General features: G+C 36.0%; 1 protein-coding gene across 2 annotated transcripts in view; it reads left to right on the forward strand.

Moving 5' to 3' along the window:
- Positions 1–20,331, forward strand: part of PPHLN1 (periphilin 1) — a 160,075-nt gene that overhangs the window by 44,485 nt on the left and 95,259 nt on the right. The window contains exons 5-6 of one of the 2 annotated variants that reach the window (XM_080810719.1): positions 10,225–10,436; positions 19,331–19,387. In XM_080810719.1, coding sequence (XP_080666845.1) covers positions 10,225–10,436; positions 19,331–19,387 — 269 coding nt within the window. The remainder of the gene's footprint in view (positions 1–10,224; positions 10,437–19,330; positions 19,388–20,331) is intronic. The other variant, XM_080810720.1, reaches the window with a different exon arrangement.

Raw genomic sequence — 20,331 nt, forward strand, 5'->3', positions numbered from 1 at the left:
AGAGTAGTAAATACTTTATTTGATTGTGTAATTTGAATGTTTAGGAAGTTTGAGGAAATTTTATTTTTATTTTTTTTAAGATTATTTATTTATTTATTTGACAGACAGATCACAAGTAGGCAGAAAGGCAGGCAGAGAGAGAAGGGAGGAAGCAGGTTCCCTGCTGAACAGAGAGCCCGATGCGGGGCTCGGTCCCAGGACGCTGGGATCATGACCTGAGCTGAAGGCAGTGGCTTTAATCCACTGAGCCACCCAGGCGCCCCAATTTGAGGAAATTTTAATACTTGATATTATATGTGTTATAAAGAAACATTTAAAAATGTACAGGTAGTTACAAGAAAGCTCTAGGGTGTTTCTGTGTATTTCTCAAACTGATAGATGAAAACTCTGTATACATGTGTGTATGTGTGTCTATCTTGGGATTTCTTTTTTTTTTTTTTTTTTAAGATTTTATTTGTTTATTTGGGAGAGAGACAGTGAGAGAGAGCACGAGAGGTGAGAAAGTCAGAGGGAGAAGCAGACTCCCCGCGGAGCTGGGAGCCCGATGTGGGACTCCATCCCGGGACTTCAGGATCGTGACCCAAGCCGAAGGCAGTTGCTAAACCAACTGAGCCACCCAGGCGCCCCTATCTTGGGATTTCTGAACTTTGGCACTATTGGCATTTTGGGCTGGATAGTTCTTTATTGTGGGGGGCTGTCCTGTGTATTATAGGATGTGTAGCAGCACCCCTAACCTCTACCCAGTAGAATCTCGTAGTGCTTCCCCAGTTGTGTGTGACAGGCAAACATGTCTTCAGACATTGCCACATGTCCCCTGGGGAGCAAAATCCCCCTACTTTGAGAACCAGTACTATAATAAAGATCCTTATTAATACACTCCTTTTTTATTTTGGGGTATATTTTAAATATTTTTCATTTTTATAATTTGGAAAAGCCAGGTGTTTACATTTAGAGTATCAGAATCTCAGAGCAATAATGATAGCTATACTAATCACAGGAGTACAGTTAAGCATGAGTGAACTCTTTCTGTTGGTTGCTTTTCCTCTGATGTGTATAATAAAACTACTTAATTATTAGGGAGAGTATTAGCCACTCAATTTCTTAGTGAGTTGGAAGGTTGATTTTAGGGGGAAATAGTATAAGAGGAGAAGGGAGCATTAAGCAACAGAAGATAAATTATCTTTTTACAGGGGCACCTGGGTGGCTCAGTGGGTTAAAGCCTCTGCCTTCGGCTCAGGTCATGATCCCAGGGTCCTGGGATCGAGCCCCAGGGTTCTCTGCTCAGCGGGGATCCTGCTTCCCTTCCTCTCTCTCTGCCTGCCTTCTGCCTACTTGTGATCTCTGTCTGTCAAATAAATAAAATCTTTAAAAAAAATTATCTTTTTACAATCTCAAAGGAGAGAATATTGACAAATCAAGGGAAATTTGTAGTTATGTAAGTTGGCCCTAATAAAGGGATTTACTTAATAATTGTGAAACGTTTGGTTTTTCGCTTGAATAGGAACTGTAAATGAAAGGAAGAAAGCTTGAAAGCTAATTTCTTATTAAATAAAAATGAGGTGTTTGGGGTTTTTTTAAAGATTTTATTTATTTATTTGACAGAGAGAGATCACAAGTAGGCAAAGAGGCAGGCAGAGAGGAAGCAGGCCCCCTGAGCAGAGAGCCTGATGCAGGGCTTGATCCCAGGACCCTGGGATCATGACCTGAGCTGAAGGCAGAGGCTTTAACCCACTGAGCCACCCAGGCACCCCTAAAAATGAGTTTTAACAGTTTCCATCATAGGGGCATCTGGCTGACTCAGGAGAACATGAGACTCTTGATCTTGGGAGTCAAGATTCAAGCCCCATGTTACAGGTAGACTTTACCTAAAGAAAAAAACTATTTCCATTATAAAAGTAGTACAGTCACATTATAGACAAGACCTGGAAGAAAGGGAAAAAAATTCCTACAGAATTTACTAGGCAGAAGTTTACTAATGAAAGCATTCTTGATTGAGTTATATGCTTTGAAAACTAATTGCATTCTCTCATCAGTTATTGTGTCAAAGAATTAAAAATAATACATGAAAGGGTTTTGTTTAGGTGTAAGGTTAAGATACAAGGTTGTTCAGTTTGCCCTTGCCATACTGTCTTAATTAAAAACAAAAAACTCTGCCTTTGAATATCTATTCTTAACCTAGGTTTATCATAAATTATAGTGGAAGACAAAAATTTAGGAAAATTAGGACTCATTTGTTTTATAAAACTAATATCATGTGTTCTAGTACCTTATGGTATCTAAAGAGTGCCCACCATTATTCATAGTGACTATTGTGGACCTCTTGTTTGTGATGAAAAGAAAATTAAATGAAAAGTAGTAAACATTAAAACACCCTTCTTATATATGAATTAGTGGATTTTTTCCGATAATTGCTTCTTTTTCTCCCCTCAGAGATTGAAACTATCATGGTTGATGTTTGAAACCAAGCATGACTACCTTAAACAGGTGTTAATACCAAGAAAACAAAAGAAACCAAAATACTCTGCAGCATTTTGTGACATTAGATTGAGCCTAGAAAAAGCCAGATTTGTACAGACATACAGAGAAGGAGAGAAAAAGGAAACTTGTTAATGAAGATAAGAAAGGCATCTGACAGTCAGAAAAGTATGATACTTTAGTTCTATCTAGTATTTGCTCTCTGTGTGGACTTTGGTAGTTTAGCCCTGTTTTGTGAACTAGAGTAGTGTTTTCCATTTTTAGGACCATTGAATCACTAGCAATTTCCAGCCCAACCTAAATTGTTCATTATTCATGAGGAAAGCTTATGGGTCTGTTTGCCCTTATTTTCACTACTGGATGGGATCATTTGCCTATTTGATTGGGAAAACTTAAAATAACAGGTTATACCTCAAATACTTATTTAGTGATGTGATACCTGGCTTTGTTTTGTCTTCCATTATCTTTATACCCTTCACCATGTTTTTATTGGTATGTTCATGTTATTCAGTTTTGTCATCATGCATTAAATTATGAAAACAGTAATATTTAAGGCTTTGCCATTGGTATTGGGATTTCCCCTTTTAATTGGAAATTTGCTTTAAATCCAATTATAGTTTTTAACTTTAGAACGCTTTTTAGCGTGAAGTTTAAAACTTGGTATTTTGATACAAAATAGTCTTGAAATAACTTAGTTTATTTTCTCTTGAGAGGTCTTTCCCTTCTGTGCCTTCCAAACATTGAGCTTTTAACCAACCTAAATTTATCATGATACGTGTTATAAGAAGAGAATTGATTATTCTTCTCTCTCAATTGTCTCAGAGTTGGGCAAACTGTTTAAAACTTGAGAATTCATGTGTTTGGGGGAAGGTTAAAAATGAGATCACAGATAACAAAATGATAAAAACCTTAAACTATAATAATAGATACCATTCATTGCAAAGTTGCTGTGTTCAGAGAAGTTAGGAAAGTGAAGCTCAGAGAGGTTGAGTGAATTAAGGGCAAAAGGCCATATATATGCAGATGAACTAACTTTTGAATCTATATCTGCCTGTAGGGAATGCTCTTAGAAGTGGCACTGTAAATAAATATGTTTAATTTTATTAAACTCCGTGTTTCTGAAAGTTATTTACCCATAGAATCCCTCCTTGGATTTTGTGGTGAGATGAAAAATACCAACATTATATGGATTAGTATTTTTTAGAACATGTTTTGAGAAAAGCTTTTTATTACGAAGTCAGGTCTGTGGTAAAAAAAAAAAAAAAGTAAAAATCAGCTAAAATATTTTCCTCTATTATGGTGTAATTACTTTCCAAAATACAGCTTCTAAAGTGCAAAATTTTAAGATATGGGCAAGGGATAGGTTGGGAAAAAATCCCCATCCCTTTGTATTCTGTGAGAAATATTACTCTATAAGTAATGTCTTTATTCTCTATTAGATTGTTTGAAATCTTTCTGGAGGTTTGTAATCATTTAGATCAGGGCTCAGTAAACTACAGCCCCTGGGTCAAATCCAGCTGTCTTTTTTGGTAAGTTTATTGGAACACAGCCAGGCACATTTGTTTACTTATTGTCTATGACTGCTGTTGTGCTCTGGTGGAATGTTGAGAAGTTGTGATGAAGACCATATAGCTAAAGTCTCAAGTATTACTTGGCTCTTTACAGCAAATGTTTGTTGACCCCCAGTGTTGTCTTCTGCTTCCTTTTCACTTTATATATGCTTCATCTCTGTGTACTCTGTGAACTTCATAGCTGAAGTTCTTGAAATTGAACTAATCTGCATTTCATCCTCTGTAAAGGAAATTCCTTGGAAGTCAAGTTGAAATGTTGTTCTAGAGGTTGTATTATTATGAGTAGGTTTTAAACTCCTGCCAATATGCAAAATTCCATAGTTTTGCTTTTCTGAAGGATAAAACTATCAAGTGGTTACATTGGCATACATAGCTGTTTTTTGCTGCAAACCTTTATTGATTTGATAGAAATCATAGTAGATTAATGCTGTCAGTAGGAGTAGCTAACATCTATTGAGTGTTGTATACCAGGCCCTGTTCTAAGCACTTTACATATATTATCCCATTTACTCCTTGCAACAACTCTGTGAGGTAGGTAGTATTATCTCCACTTTATAGATGAGGAAATGAAGGCATAGGGAGGTTAAGTAACTTGCTTAAATAAAGATAATAGTTTCTTTGAAACGGTCTTTCAGTACTTAGGCAGCTCGTTCATGAGGGCCTTAACATGCCCTAACCCCCTTTCGTTCCTCTAGTAGGTGATGCTTCTGTTAAGCCCTATATACAGGTCTAATATTTGAAACTTTGGTGCTTTATAATTCTGTGAACTCTAAGAAGGCCCTCTGATTCATCATAATGCCCTTCCCATTGACATATACTTTCACAGGGCAGTTAGTCTGATCAGTATAAACATACATCAGATATCTTCATAACCTTGTTCTTTGTGAGGTTCCATTTCTTTTATCATATCTTTGCTCATATATCACCTTCTCAGAAAGTTCCTCCCTGACCATGTTATCTGAAATAGCCTCCTTCACATCCACCTTACCTGATACTACTTACCACTAAGAAATGTTTTATATATAGGCTCTTTTCGCATTAGAATATAAGCTTGGGGCAAGCACTTCATCTTTTCACTTCAAAATAGAGTAGATTTATTTTCTACCATTGTTTGTGTCCCTTTTCTGTAACTGGAACCTTACTGCCCTCCCAGCTTACTTGCCTCCTAATTCCTTGATTTGTCAGATGAATTCTGGGTATACTTCTTGCTACCTCCAACAGGTCATTGTACCATTGTCATCTTTGAATGTCCCATTTATTCCACTCTGTCCTCACCTTTGTATTCTCTGATAAATTTTTTCTTCCTTGATGATTGTAATTTCTGGCTCACAATCTCTCTATCTCTCTCCCTCCTGATTTGATGATACTTTTTTTTTTTTTTTTTTTTGGTCAAAGAGTGTTTATTTAAAATGAAGTTAAAACATTTTTTCATGGGAGAAAGATTGAATTAAACCTTACACAGAAGTAGAAGTTTAATACAACATTAAAAAGAGATATTTCCTGTTAATTGGAAGAAATTGTATGATTTTGTCAATAAAGAAGACAAAGTATATCTGCTTTCCCTAACTTGACACTCAGGAATTAAGATGAATTTTCCATGTCCAAAAAGAGGTTAGAATTTCTGCAGACAGAGTTCAGTACATTAAGAGGATATATCCAGTGGGCTGAATTGTTCTGAAAGTTTCTCAGCAGAATCCATAGAATAGTATCTACCCACAGAATGGGTGGCAGCAGGCAATTGATGATACATTTTTTTCTTTTTTAAAGATTTTATTTATTTGAGAGAGAGGGAACACGAGCATGGCGAGGAGCAGAGGGAGAAGCAAACTTCCTGATGAGCAGGGAGCCCAATGCGGGTCTTGATTCCTGGACCCCGGGATCATGACCTCATTAACTAACTGAGCCACCCAGGCGCCCTTTTTACTTCTTATTTCTCATTTACTTGTATCATCAAATAAACCCTTTCCCTCAAAGTATTGTTCCAGTTCTCTCCCTTCCTTCCTCTGCCAAACTTTTTTGGAAGAAAACTAATGACTCAACTCCTTTAGTAGATATATCTTGATTTTTTACAATCTGCTTTGATTTCCTAAGTTTTATTGGACAGCCCTTCTCCTGGTCAAATAACTCCTAAGTCACTAAATGCAGAGATCTCTTCCAGCGTATGTAGTATATGATAATAACTTTCCTTTACCCTTTAAAACGTCTCTCCCTTTGCTTTTTAGTCAATGCTTTTGAGAGTTTTCACTCTTCTGATTACTTATATTTTTGTTCACATCAATACCCTTTAAACCTTCTCTGCTTTTTCTTGAAATGTGGACTGTGCTAAGCATGGGAGCTGGTAGCCAAAGTTCTATTTGAGATATGGCCAGTTCAGTCTGAGATATTCTCTTAGTATATAATACACACTGGGAATTTTGAGATTTAAGATGAAAAAGAAAGAATATAAAATATCTCACTAAATTTTATTTTTATTTATTTTTTATATTTTTTTTCCTTTTTTTAAAGATTTGGGGGTCCTGGGCAGGGTTATATCCCATTCCATACAGCCTTCCACCATTTATGGACCCCTTCACACTCTTTCTCTGCTCTCTTGGAACAACCCAGATTCCTCATTTCCTGACGTAACAGCTTGTTAGTCCTTTTTTATTTATTTTTAATTTAAATTCAATTAATTAATACATACTGTATTATTGGTTTCAGAAATAGAGGTCAGTGATTCATCAGTCTTCTATAATATCCAGTGCTCATTACATCACATGCCCTCCTTAATGTCTATCACCCAGCTATCCCATCCCTCCACCTCTCTCCCCTTTAGCAACCTTCAGGTTGTTTCGTATGATTGAGTCTCGTAAGGCTTGTGTCCCTCTCTGGATTCATCTTGTTCTATTTTTTCCTCTCTTCCCTTATGATTGTCTGTTTTGTTTTTTAAATTCCGCATATCAGTGAGATCATATGATAATTGTCTTTCTCTGATTCTCACTAAATTTTAAAATATTGGTTACATGTTGATAGTATTTTATATATATTGGGTTATAAAAATTTTTGCTGAAATTAGTTCACCTGTTTCTCTATTTTTTTATTTTTATTTTTTTTAAGATTTTATTTACTTGAGAGAGAAAGGGCACGAGTCAGGGTGCAGGCAGGGCAGAGGGAGAGGGAGAAGCAGGTTCCCCGCTGGGTAGGGATCCTGATCTGGGGCTTGATTCCAGGATCCTTGGGATCATGACCTGAGCCAAAGGCAGACACTTAACTGGCTGAGCCACCCAGGCACCCGTTTCTCCTTTTAAATACAGTTGTTACATCTGTGGCTTGATTATATTTCTGTTCAACAATGTTGATCTGAATTTTATCTTTTTTTTAAAAGATCCTCCAGATCACTTTTCCATTTAATACAAATTTCTCTTCTGAATTGCAGTACCAGCTTTCTGGAACATTTACTCCCCTTGGCACTCTGTCCCTCATCCCCCAACATATTAAGCTTCTTTAGAACCAGGGTAATTCCGCAGTGCCTTTCATGTATTGGGATATAGAGATAAAAGGTAGAAATATTAAAAATATATACATACACGCTAACATGAATGAGGTGTCTAGTATTACCACTTTATCAGAGGATATTTAAAGTAGACAATGCCGATTGTGATGTTTTTGCTCAGCTTGATGGGAACTTTGAGGAATTGATGTGAAAGAGAGGAGAGACCTTAATCTACTCTGAGATATTAAAAATCTGACATGTACTTCCCCCAGGTATATTTGGTCACTCCAGGCCACTCTGACGGTTCCCAACTATGCTGTTGTGATTTTACTGCCATCTGGTGTCAGGATTAGGAAACTGTAGTTCAGTACTTTGTCTCCTCCCCTACCCCTGCCTCCTGGGGGAGACAGTAGGCAGTCTTTCCCGGGCATGTGGGCCTGCCGCGCTTCTTCATCACCTAGATAAGTTATCAGTAAGAGCTCATTTATTTTCAGTGTAGGAAATCTTTATTCTCCTTCTTACAGCAGTCTTTTCCTTGGCTTCCCTGAGAACTTACTTACTAGTTTCCCTCATGTTTCTGTGGCTCTTCTGTTTGATTCTCAGATAGCCCATTTCTCTTCCAATGTAATTTTTTAGTCCTAGATTCTGGGCCCGACCCAAGGCTTTAAATACTGCCTATTTATAGAACAATTTATAGTTATAGCCAAAAAATCTCCTCTAATCTTGTCACTGATGTGTCTAATTGCCTACTAACTAGCTATTATGTGAGCATCTCAAACTTAACATGTTCAAATCTAAATGTGGATCTCCTACCCCACCTCAGTTTCTCAAATCTGTTTTTCTCATTTCAGTAATTCATCATGCCAGAATTCTTGGAATTATCTTGGCATCCCTGTCTCTTATACTCATTAGTCAGACATTCTCCATTTCCTATTGAGTCTACAAAGATGTACTCTTGTGCATGTTCAAGTGCTCCCCTTCTCTGTCCTTATCTAAGCTACCACTATCTCTTGTCTGCATGAGTAAGCTCCTAGTTAGTCTCCTTGTGTACACTCTTGACTGCATTCACATGTTTTATGTTAATTTGTTTAAAATCCGCCTCTTCTAGCCTGAGAGGTCCATGATGGGGGAGTGACTGCATGTATTTGGTTATCATTGGGTCCTCAACCCCTGGTACAGTTCCTAAGACTCATGTGACACATATGTAGCCACTTGGCTGTCAGTGATGTTGATATGGCTTCTGTGGTTTTGCTCATTGAGCTTGACTGCGTTAGAATTTCTCAAATACTTTATTTTGGCATTAGTATTTTGTCTGAGTTCATTTATCATAAATGAGTTTTAGCTGTTTTCTAATTTGGTCCAGAGAATTATAATTGTATCTGTATGGACAATATATTTTGGGTATTAATCTGCTAAAGGCTACTTTTATATTAGGGACTGCTGATCAATATGCTGAAATTTTCTGAGCATTTGAAATTTCATGCCATTCTCTTATTACTCTACTTTTTAAAATGCAATGTTCCTTAATTTTAATGTGGAAATGAACTCGCTAAATCTTCAATTAAAACCTGTTTGATACCAAGTGTTCCTTTAAATGGAGTTCAGGTCTTGATAGTTTCATTTGATAACTTTGGTTTGCTTTGATATTTTAAAGTTGGTTTTGCTTTATAAAGTTTTACTCTGGATTTTCTTTCTACATTGAGTTGATGATATTGCTTAATAAGGAAATTTAATTTGTAAAAGTAGAGGTGATTTATTAAAAGCTGGTGGTTAGAGATAAGCAACAATTTGTACACTAACAATGCAAACTCAAGAGAACAAGGATGTAATAGGTATATACCAGGGTTTCTTAGTCTTGGCATTACTAACATTTTGGGTTAGATAGTTTTTTGTTGTATACTTGTATCAGACTTGTCCTAGGGATTGTAGGGTTTTAGTGGCATCCGTGGTCCCTACCCACCAACAGCAACCCCTCCTCTCAAGTTGTGACAACAAAAAAAAATGTACACACTGCCAAATTGGAACATGGGAAGCAAAATCAAAGGAGTTAACTTCCTATTAACCAACAGTATATACTATGCTTAGAAGTGGATAAGACTCCATGAAATATCTCACTTGGGAAATCTTTGGTATTTTCTAGATGTCTGAGAGTATGGTAGCTATGTAGAATATTGTTAACAGCAAACAGAAGTGGAGACTGTGTGAATATTTTTCATATCATAACATTTCTGTGTTTGCTTAAAATAAAGTAACTTTTGCTCTTAACCACCTGGTTCTACCCCCAAACTGAAAAAAATGTATGCATTCTAAACATATATCACTGATAAAGTTTTATTTTGTAGTCTGACATTAGAAGTTAGGTAACAGGGTGCCTGGGTAGCCCACTCAGTTAAGCGTCTGACTCTTGGTTTCACCTCAGGTCATGATCTCATGTTGTGAGATCAAGCCCCACATTGGGCTCTGCACTCAGCGTAGTCTGCTTCAGATTCTCTCCCTCTCCCTTTGCTTCTCCCGCTGCTAGTGTACTCTCACTCTTGCTCTACAAAAAAAAAAAAAAAAAAAAATTCAGTGATAGTTAAAAAAAAAAACAGGGGGTGTGTGTGAACCAAGATTATAATATAAAGAGCTTATAATCAGAGCTTTTGCCATTTGTATTGTGTATATAAGTTACAAGATTTAATTCTTTTTTTTTTTTTTCCTTCAAAGGGACATGAGAGATGGCTTTAGAAGAAAGAGTTTCTATTCTTCCCATTACACAAGAGACCGGTCTCCTCATAAAAGAGACACTCCTTTTTTCAGAGAATCACCTGTAGGTCGAAAGGATTCTCCACACAGCAGGTCTGGATCCAGTGTCAGTAGTAGAAGCTACTCTCCAGAAAGAAGCAAAACGTACTCTCTCCATCAATCTCAACATAGAAGTATGTATTTTTAAGACTTCTCTTGCAACTTCCACTAATGAGAATGTACTGATTCAGATTGTCTTATAGGTATTGTAAGATATATTTTTCTAACGTTTTATTTTGAAATATTTGAAACCTACAGAAAAGTGACAAAAATAATAAAATGAATACCGCACACACATTTTTTGGGGAACCATTTCAAGTTGCAGTCCACATTGACATTTTACTTCTCTCAGCACAGAAGAGGTGTGTTTATAATCATGTTGGAAAGTTATACACTCTTGTATTTTTTGCTAGTTCCTATGCTAGTCCATCCTCTTTCATCTTCCGTCACTAGAAGATATCTGTTTATCCATCCATCTATCTATATTTGGTAGTATATTTTTCATGAAAAGTATCAGTGATTTCCCCTAAATATAAGGTATATAAGCTTTGCAGATTTTAGAGCTAAAAACCTACTTTAGATTCATTTTTTTCCAACCTCCAATTTGTTGTTGTTGTTTAATTTGGGGTACCTAGACATGCATGGCATTCTATGCAATTATAGCATGTCATTCTGGCTGGGTTGCTTTGTATGTGTTGGAATAAATAAATGAAGCAACTTAACTTTCTAGATAATCTGTTTTAGTTTTCTGGACTCCACTACCTGCAGTTGAGCTCATTCACAAACATTTCCTCATGTCTTCTTAACTTTGATAGAAGAATCGTCATAAATAAGTTAACATGGCACGAGCAGGTCCAGGTGAGAGAGATTCTCACTGATAGAAGAACACGTCATGGAGGAAATCAACATTGGGGCTCATTGGGGCCCTTCCTTTTTTTTTAATATTTTATTTATTTATTTGACAGAGAGATCATAAGTAGGCGGAGAGGCAGGTAGAGAGAGAGGGGGGGAAGCAGGCTCCTTGCTAAGCAGAGAGCCCGATATGGGGCTTGATCCCAACACCCGGAGATCATGATCTGAGCCGAAGGCAGTGGCTTAACCCACTGAGCCACCCAGGCGTGGGGCTCTTCTTTTATTTTCAGATTTCTACAAGTATCTTCTAGGTAGAGCAAATTACATAAGCCAAGATACAGATACCAGAAAAGTCAAGGATATTTCTTTTTCTTTGCTTTTTAACTTCCTTCCTATTAACTGTTTTTCCAAATAATCAGAGTTTTAGTTTAATAGCATTTGCTTCCTGCATGTTGGGAGTAATGGAAGATCACTTCAAGTCATTAGATTGTCTCCATTTTAGCTGTTGCTGGATTCCAGTATTTAACGGACATTTATCAATTTTTTGCTGTTTTCAGAGCTAGGTAGAGTGGGGCTTCCAAAAAACATACTTTTGGATACATGGGTATGAATGGTCAATACAGGAGGTAAGAATGTCACTTGAAGTAGATTTAAAACAAACATAATCTTTTATATATGCCTAATTGCTTAAAATAAGCATATAGTTCCAGGTAACTGAAAGCTTTACTGTGGAGTTCAGGGTCTATAGTTTGGTATTTTCTCTGTTGTTTTACTTCCTCTTCCTCCCTCTGCCCTTTCAAGAGGATAAATAACATCTGAGTTCTAATAAAATAATGCACTTCACATGCACAGACATAAATATTAGCTAGACACCTTCTAAGAAGATACCTTTTTTTTTTGGATGTATATGGTATATGACTTAATCCAAATCTCCTGATTTGATTAGGAGGAGGATTATCTTTGGAAACTGATTATAAAGGCTTTTGAACAAAACATGAGTAAAATGGCAGCTTAAGATTCTTGCTTGACAGCTTATAGTGAATGTGTTACTTTAGATAGTTGTTAGTGAATTTGTCATATTCTTTCTGTTTCTCCTCTGAAACAGATTTTTAGGGAGGCATTTTCTCTCTGCTTTCGCCTGGTAGTTAGTGGTCAGAACTTTAAAATCTTGAGATGGAATGTAGAGGAGCCATATGTGCTGCTCCTGTATTAGGGTCTCTAGCAGACTTTCCTCTTTCCCCTTTAAGGCCCAATACCTCTACTGTCTAGAGTGATAAAAAGATAATGGAGAAAGCTGGGAGACTAAAATATGGTGCATTGAGTGAAATAGAGTATACAACTTTGGTAACACCTTTATGGTGTGTGTGTGTGTGTGTCTATATATATATTTTTTGTTGTTGTTGTTGTTTTGTTTTTGTTTTTGTTTTTTTAAGTCCTTGAGCTTTGAAAGCGAAGTTCTTTAATCAAGAAAAAGAGTTTGTTCCAGGAAAACACTCTTTACAAGTTACGTGGGTTGATTACTTAACTATTTGGGCTGAGCTATTTAAATGTTTTTCTGTACTCATTTTGTGTAAATAGTTTTCAGAATAGTTACAAAAAATCATCTTGTAAAAACTTAATGGAGGTCTTATTTTAAACAATAATTGAAAAAAGGAATTGTTATGTTACATATTTGTGATACCAGTTCTTGTGTTTTTAATCTAAATGTCACAGATAATGATGGCACCTTACTTTTCTTCAAAAAAGAACTGAGAAACAGGGTCCTTAAATTACCAGTCATTTAAATTGGGTTAATTAGTAACAGTGTGTTAATTTAGTTTTTAAAGTGTATATTGAAATTTTGTCAGATTTTAAATGTTTCTATAAATAACAGGTAAAAATAATTTCCTTACTCTCCTTATGCCTTCATTTTGCTAAGTTTGATGTTTAATTTTTTGCTTTTTGTTCACACTTTTTCAGCATAATTTTAATTTAATAATAACTAGTAGTTTGGCCATGGTAACCACTGAAGGGCTAATTCTTCATAATTCTTCTGTGCATTTAATAATATCTCTTATGTGATTAATTTTTAGCCACAAAATGATTTTTACTACTTTTTATCTCTACTTACTTCCCATTTTGTGCTTACATCCACATACATGTCTACATGTGTATTTTATTAAATTTCTTCTACTTAGCCTTTTGAGTTAATCCTGTGAACCTTGTACTGCTTTAGACCTATTATCTCCTAAATCAAAATGTTATTTTCATTCTGTGCTTTATAAGAATTTTCTGCCTACAGCTTAATTGGACTAACCTGTTCATAGTTGTCATTGTAGTAATCACTGTATTATTATTTTTGGTTCCTTTTTTGTTGTCCATGTTTACACGTAAGTCCTAGCTAACCTCATTGCCTTTCCCTTTGTTTATTAGGATACTGTTCTAGTTAAAATTGTTGTGTGTATACCTTGTATATTTCTACTTGAAGTTTATTTTTATTCCTATTAATCTAACTAAAAATCTCCCCATTTGTCAACTGTCTCTCAGATATTTATTTTCCATTCCTCCTCTTTCTCAATTGAATCTCATTGTTTTCCTATCTTACTCTTTTGTTTAGGATAATAGCACTAATAGTGACACCAGAAATCACTAAGTTCAGTCTCCCATACCCTGAGGTTCTTTGTTAAAAATACTTCCTGTGATAAATTTACTATTATCACAGTCCAGTCCTTCCATCTTTGTATAGTTCATTTTTTATAAAACAATTAAAATCTTTTCCTGTAACATTTCTGTAAGACTAGTTATTTATCTTAGAGCCATAAAAATGTTTCACCTTTTATGTATTTGAAGAGTACCGTCATAATTCTCTTGGTTTTTCCCCCCTTGGTTTAAATATATTTAGTTCCTTCAGCTATTCCTTTTATTTGACATGTTTTCAGTACTTTGCTTCCCTAATTTTCTTTCTGTTCCTTTTAAGTTGTGATGCCAGAAGTGAACTTTTATTTTATCAGCCACATTGTATCACTGGCCCTTACTGAGACTGTAGACAGTTGAACCGAAGCCATTTTCATATGTGTTTTTATTAAACAAAATGCCCTTCAGCTGGTACTTTTTTCAGCCTTTACTCAAGCAATTGCTTGAGTGTAGTTTATACATTAAAAGAAATCTAACAATGCCAAATTTTATCTAATTAACTTTGGCTTACTATTCTCTTCTATAGAGGTCTTAAAATCTCATTGAGTGATCTTGTATACTTGGAGCAGATAAAAATAGCTTTGTTTCATTGGCAAAGGAAATATGCTTTGTGTTTTGTATTAGTCATTAATAATTATCTTGAGTAGCATACAGCCAAATATAGAAACCTCTAGAGACCTCTGTCTGTGGACCTCAGCCATTTATCCGTGTTGTTTTCAACCAGTTGTGATCCCCTGTCTTCTCTTCCTTTTCTCTTGAGGATTTCATGGAAGACTTTGTCAGGTACTTTCTTGATACTCTGAAGTTAGAAAGCATTTCCTTATTAAAACAGTGACATAAAGATTGCCTTGCATGTTTTGTAAATCCATTGTGGCTCCTAGGGATGATTATTTAAATACATAGAAACTATCTCTTTGTTAATTCCTTTTAAACCTTTGCCTATGGATTAATGTCAGATTTATCACTATGCTTATACATTAATTAGGCTGTGTAACATTTTGTAGAATTTTAAAAATGTCATTACTACAGAAGATTTGCAAGTTTATTGTTTTAGTTGGCTGGTTAAATTTGTTAAATTTGTTTTATTTTTCTATAGTTCTTACTTTGGGCCCAGCATCCCTTTATTTTCTTGATATCAGTAGCCATTATTAGATATATTTATTTCATTCTATATAAGTCTATTTATATTTATGGTAATGTTAAAGGATTATTTTTCGTTAATGTTTAGTCCTTCTTAAGGCATATCTACTAAAATAACTGAAAATGTACAAGAATTAAAAACACATTTTGAGAAGAGCATATTTGGAAGATAGACTCCATTATTGAACTTCGGGTGTAATGGGAAAAGAGATCTTAAGTCCTTCGTGAATATATTTGGAAGTCCACATGACTTTCTTTGGATGATAGCTGAAATCCCAATACATTTAATGGTTTAATTCTGCCTTTGAAAAGAAGGCTTCTTTGGTGCTGGTTTAGAATGGCAATGATAATAGAAGTCAGAGCATGGATATTTTAGGCAGTAGGAAGGGATGAAAAGCCCATTCTCTTGGTGACTGAATATCATAGCATTTCTTGGTTTGAAAGTCACTGTATTTGTGTACTGAACAAGGTGTTTTAATCATCGAAGATATATTTCACATAAATGGTTTGCCAAGCAAGACAGATCCAGTCTTTGCCTTCTGAGTCTGAGGTCTGGTTAGGGAGACAAACCAGACATTCTATAGGAATAGATATGTTACGTGGTATCTGAAGGATGAGTAGAAGTTGGTGGAAGGATGTAGGTGAAACAGGATTATTGGGATGAGCTGTATCATGTGAAGAGATCCTGAACTATAATTTAGTATTTTCCTAGATCTTGGACTGTAATTGATCTAGTTTAATGTGCTGTTGAATTCTATTTTACAATATTTTGTTTTTATTTCACTATCTGTTGTTTACTTACAAGAGAGCTTTGGCTGTGAGTTTCATGGGTGAACCGAGGAATACAGTTACGGCTTTTCTGGAATCAGAATGATTGAAATTCTAAATATGTAATCAGTTAATGATGTTTCCATATGTGTAGGCATTTATAGCAGCCCTGTTTAGGGAGTTAGTATGATCTGTCAGTACACACATGCAGAATATGTAGTCAGTATAATGTTTACTTACATATTTAAAAGCAAGCCCATGTGGTTTTACCCTGATGTATTAAAAGGAGAGTTCTGTTTAGAAGTTCACTTCCAAATATTCATGGTTAATACACCCTTACTTCAGCTTGTTATATTGCTAACCTCCTAAAGATGATTGTTTTGGAGAAGACGACGTGGCACAAGCTTTCTGTACCCTTTATCTGTTATTTTTTTTTCTTGTTGGTTTTTTGGTGTCCGTACCACAAGAGCATTTATTGTGTGTCCTTTCCATCTTTGCTTTCATACCTTCTTAACCAATAGGTCTCTGGGAAATCATGTTCTTCCTAACCAAGAGCCCCAAATTTGCATATTTTTATCCATGATCCAGAAAAAATAAATTCTTTCTTTAGCATCTCTGTAGCCACCACATCCTCATTTGTTCATATCTTAATTGCTCTTCCAAAGCTTCATCTATCAGAGGAGACGTGGATGTCTTACCTGTGCTGTGAAGTTTGTTTACTGATAGGCTTTTATTCAGAGGTGTCTGTTTTGTCCCTGTATGTTAGGCACTGTACCAAGAATTGTCCCTAACTCACTCATCTCTGATGATGATTTTAATATTTTCTTCTGGTACTGTTCTTTGTTCTTAAATGGGTTATCAACCATTATAACACTTGATAGGCTTGGATTAGTCTAGTTCTTTTCATCATTACTTCCTCAGGAAAACCATATTTTCAGGACGAAGGTATATTTCCGAAATTTTACTCTATTCAGAGAGACATCAAGTATTGTTGATATTGATATCAGCAATTCTATTCAAAGAGTCACTAAATACTGTTAAATTCTTAAAATACTTCCAAATGTTGTTGAATATTAAACTGCTTCTCCAGCTTTGATATCACCTCCATGGGAAGAACTTTTTACCTGATCTGTGGAACCAATGTTCCTTTTCATCTTCTTCTTCCCCATTTATTCTTGTACTCCCTAGTATGTTGACTTGGATTTCAGTTTTAGTACTGCCACTGTCAGAACTTTCCTTTCCTGGTTTCTCTCTTTCAGCCTATTATGAAGTTCATTTTTTTTAACGTGTTACAGCAACGGTGTTGAGCCCTTTGGCCCTGCTGTCAAGCAGGGAGTTACTGTCTGCTTGGTAAGAACACGTATGGGGTGAATTTGAAGTAATGTCTCAATAGCTAAGGAGTAGGACCCTACTAGTTAAAAGTATAAAGGTATGAGTGAAAGAAGTGGATTTAAGAGACATTTGTATTCATAATGTTCGTTGGAGCCATGTAAGAATCGCAAGTGAGGATAAAAATAAGGTTAGGAGTAAAACACTCACATTTAGGAAACAATAACCAACAAAGAGGAAAGAGAAAGGTATAGTTAGGAACATGGAGGAGGACAAACAAAGAAGTACAAAGGCATGAAAACCAAATGGCAGAATGTTAAGAAAACATTTTTATTTATTTAAAAAAAATAATCTATGCCCATTGTGGGCCTTGAACTCATGACCCCAAGATCAAGAGTTGTATGCTCTGCTAACTAAGCCAGCATGTGCCCCAAGAAAAACTTGTTTTTAAATCATTAAAATGCTATAATGGAGGATAGTTTTAATTCATTTTAATATAAACAGATCATTGGAAACTCTAAGACGAAGAGTTTAAGTATGGTGGGGTTGTTTCCATTATCTCCTGTGTGTTAAAAAATAAAAACCCCTAAAACTTAGAGGGTTAATATAAGCACTTATTTAGGAATCTGTAATTTGAGCTGGGTTCAGCTGGGTGGTTTTATTGGTCCATTAAGATATTATTAAATAGCCCAGCCCTGTTTTTTATGGGTAGGAATCTGTAGTTAAGTGTAGTAATTCCTGCAATATCTCTGAAATTTGGTATTGAAATCAATAAACAGCACCAATGGTGCGCTGGTAAACTAACTCTTTAGGAGAACAACACGTGATTTGTGGCATTTGCCATGGAGTGAATACTGTCGTAATGACTGATCTCAGGTTACTGATGTGGAGTGACTTGGAGTTTGGAAGAGATGCAGACAAGTCACTCTCATCAACTAATATGAGCCATCCTGATTCCAGACACTCTTGGGAAATACCAGTGTTCTCATTTCTTGATCTACAAAGAATGGGAGACAAGTTACAAAATAAACATGTGATAAAACAGGAGTAAGTAAATGGGTAGGGAATTTTTTTTGTAAAAGAAATGTGAAAATAAAAGAATAAATGCCAATGTGAAGGCTCTGAACTGTTGCTGAGATGAATAAGGATTTGGCTAAAATAAAGAGGAGAAGTGTTCAATAATAGATAAAAACAGATCAGCTGCTCAGGAGAAACAAAAATGTCTTGATAACAGAGAGATCAGTGACCCAGGGGAGAAGGTTATTACATCTTTAACAACATTGTTACAGAACTAGGATGGTAATATTTGCGTATTTCTGGAAATATATTTTTTTCATGCAGGGTGGTTGCTAATAGTGCCAAAACAATCCTCAGGGGGGAAAAAGTAGAATTGGCGATTTGGGATCTATATAGGAAAATTTGAAGCGTTAAGGAGTGTTCGTCTTATTGGAAAGATATCTTTTAGTATATTTAAGCTACTTAAAGAGTTAAGTACACATGTGTCACTAAGAGTTTGCAGGTAAGGAAGCTAACAAAATCTTTACAAGATTGTAAATATGGGACAATTAGGGATTCTAGCAGGACAGTAGTTGTGGATTTGTTTATAAAGAAAATCCACATATGAGAGAGTTTGTATAAGAAGTAGCAAGATTTTTTAAACAAAGCAAGATTTAGTAATGGGTTACTTTTGAGAGCAAGTCAGAATGACTCCTTGCAGATAGCTACTGTAAGCTGAGGGAACAGATATGATATACCATGAAAATTTTACCAGTATTCCTTTTGATTTCTAGTGATGATTCATCTTTCTTTCTTGATTTTGCGTGTGTGTCTGTGTGTGTGTGTGCACGCACGTGTGCGTGTGTGATTCTTGAACCAATCCTTTGCTGACTTCATGAAGATTAGAATAGGTGCTTAAAGTGATGAGTAAGACCTGATCCTTACCTTCAACTTTTGGTGTCTTATATGATCCTTTTCTCATTCCTCTCTGCTCCTGTTGTCTATGGTTAGCCTAATCTTAACACTTTGTTGTTGTTGGACCCAATTAGCTTCTAATCTTAGAAACAGAAATTTTCTCCTGTTCTGTTATTACTCTTGAGTGGTGGTTGCTCAGGCATCCCAATTTGAAGGCAGGGTAGGAAAGAGTTTAGGGTCACCAGCAAATGCTCAGAAGTGCATGTTCTTATCACTCCTACTTCTGGGTTCTTCTCTTGTCACTCCTGGGCACAGAGGTGATGGTGTTAATTCCTTCTTGCCCACCTTTCCCTAGAGTCCATCCGTGCTGGTGCCTCCTACAAACGGCAGAATGAAGGAAATCCAGAAAGAGGTGAGTTTTGAGCTAGATTTTGATTTGGGATTGTGAAGGGGTGGGGGACTTGAATTGATAGAGGTTACAGAAATGGGAAAAGTGTATACCTGCTCCATTAGTCTTTAGTTGGAACCAGAGTTTAATAGTATTAGGTATTGTGAGTATTAGGATATAGGTATTAGGATTGTGAGTTGCTTGTCTGGTCAGGAATAGCCACCTCAAAGGAGATTGAGATTTGTAGAACAAACAAATCATTGACAGGCCTGGACAACAGTAGGATCAGGCGATTTCTTTTTACCTTTTCTGTGCTCTTTCTGCTGCCATCTGTAGCGTCCTTTTTCTTTATCCTTTGCTTCTTGCCTGTCCCTGCCCTTCATGCAACAGGTATATATGAATATATGTGAATATATGATATACTACCTGCTCTACCCTTCAGTATTCCTTTGCTTCTGCACACTGAGAAATTTGCTTGATTTAGCCCTTATGCAGCTAAAATCGGGAAAGATTCTAAAACTACATTTGGTGCACTATACTTGACATACCTGTAGTGCTGATGTGTTTGTGTAAGATTTTGCTAAGTAAGAGATTAACAGCTGCTTATTCTGTGTCTAGCTGCTATGTGTGAGAATTGAGCCTGTAATTATGCCTTTAATTAGCATAGTTCAATGTGCTGATTGGTTGAGCTCCTCACTTTTTCTTTTTTAAGGAATTGCTTATCTGAATAGAATGGGGGGAGGTCCCTGTATCCTAAAGGTAGAAAAATAATTTATCTTTTCACCTAATTTTTGAGTACTTACTCTTTTCTTAAAGGATTTGAGCAGGGTTGGCTCTGGATATCCAGAAATAAGCTATGATACTTGCACTTCTAGGAGCTTTTGTTGGAGTGGAATAGACTGACACTGTCACAATGTGATGTGGAATTTGCCATATGTTAACAACTACTGTTTTTAGTCATTTGGGGA

Source organism: Martes martes (genome assembly GCF_963455335.1).
Source record: "Martes martes genome assembly, chromosome: 8".
Classification (NCBI taxonomy): Eukaryota; Metazoa; Chordata; class Mammalia; order Carnivora; family Mustelidae; genus Martes; species Martes martes.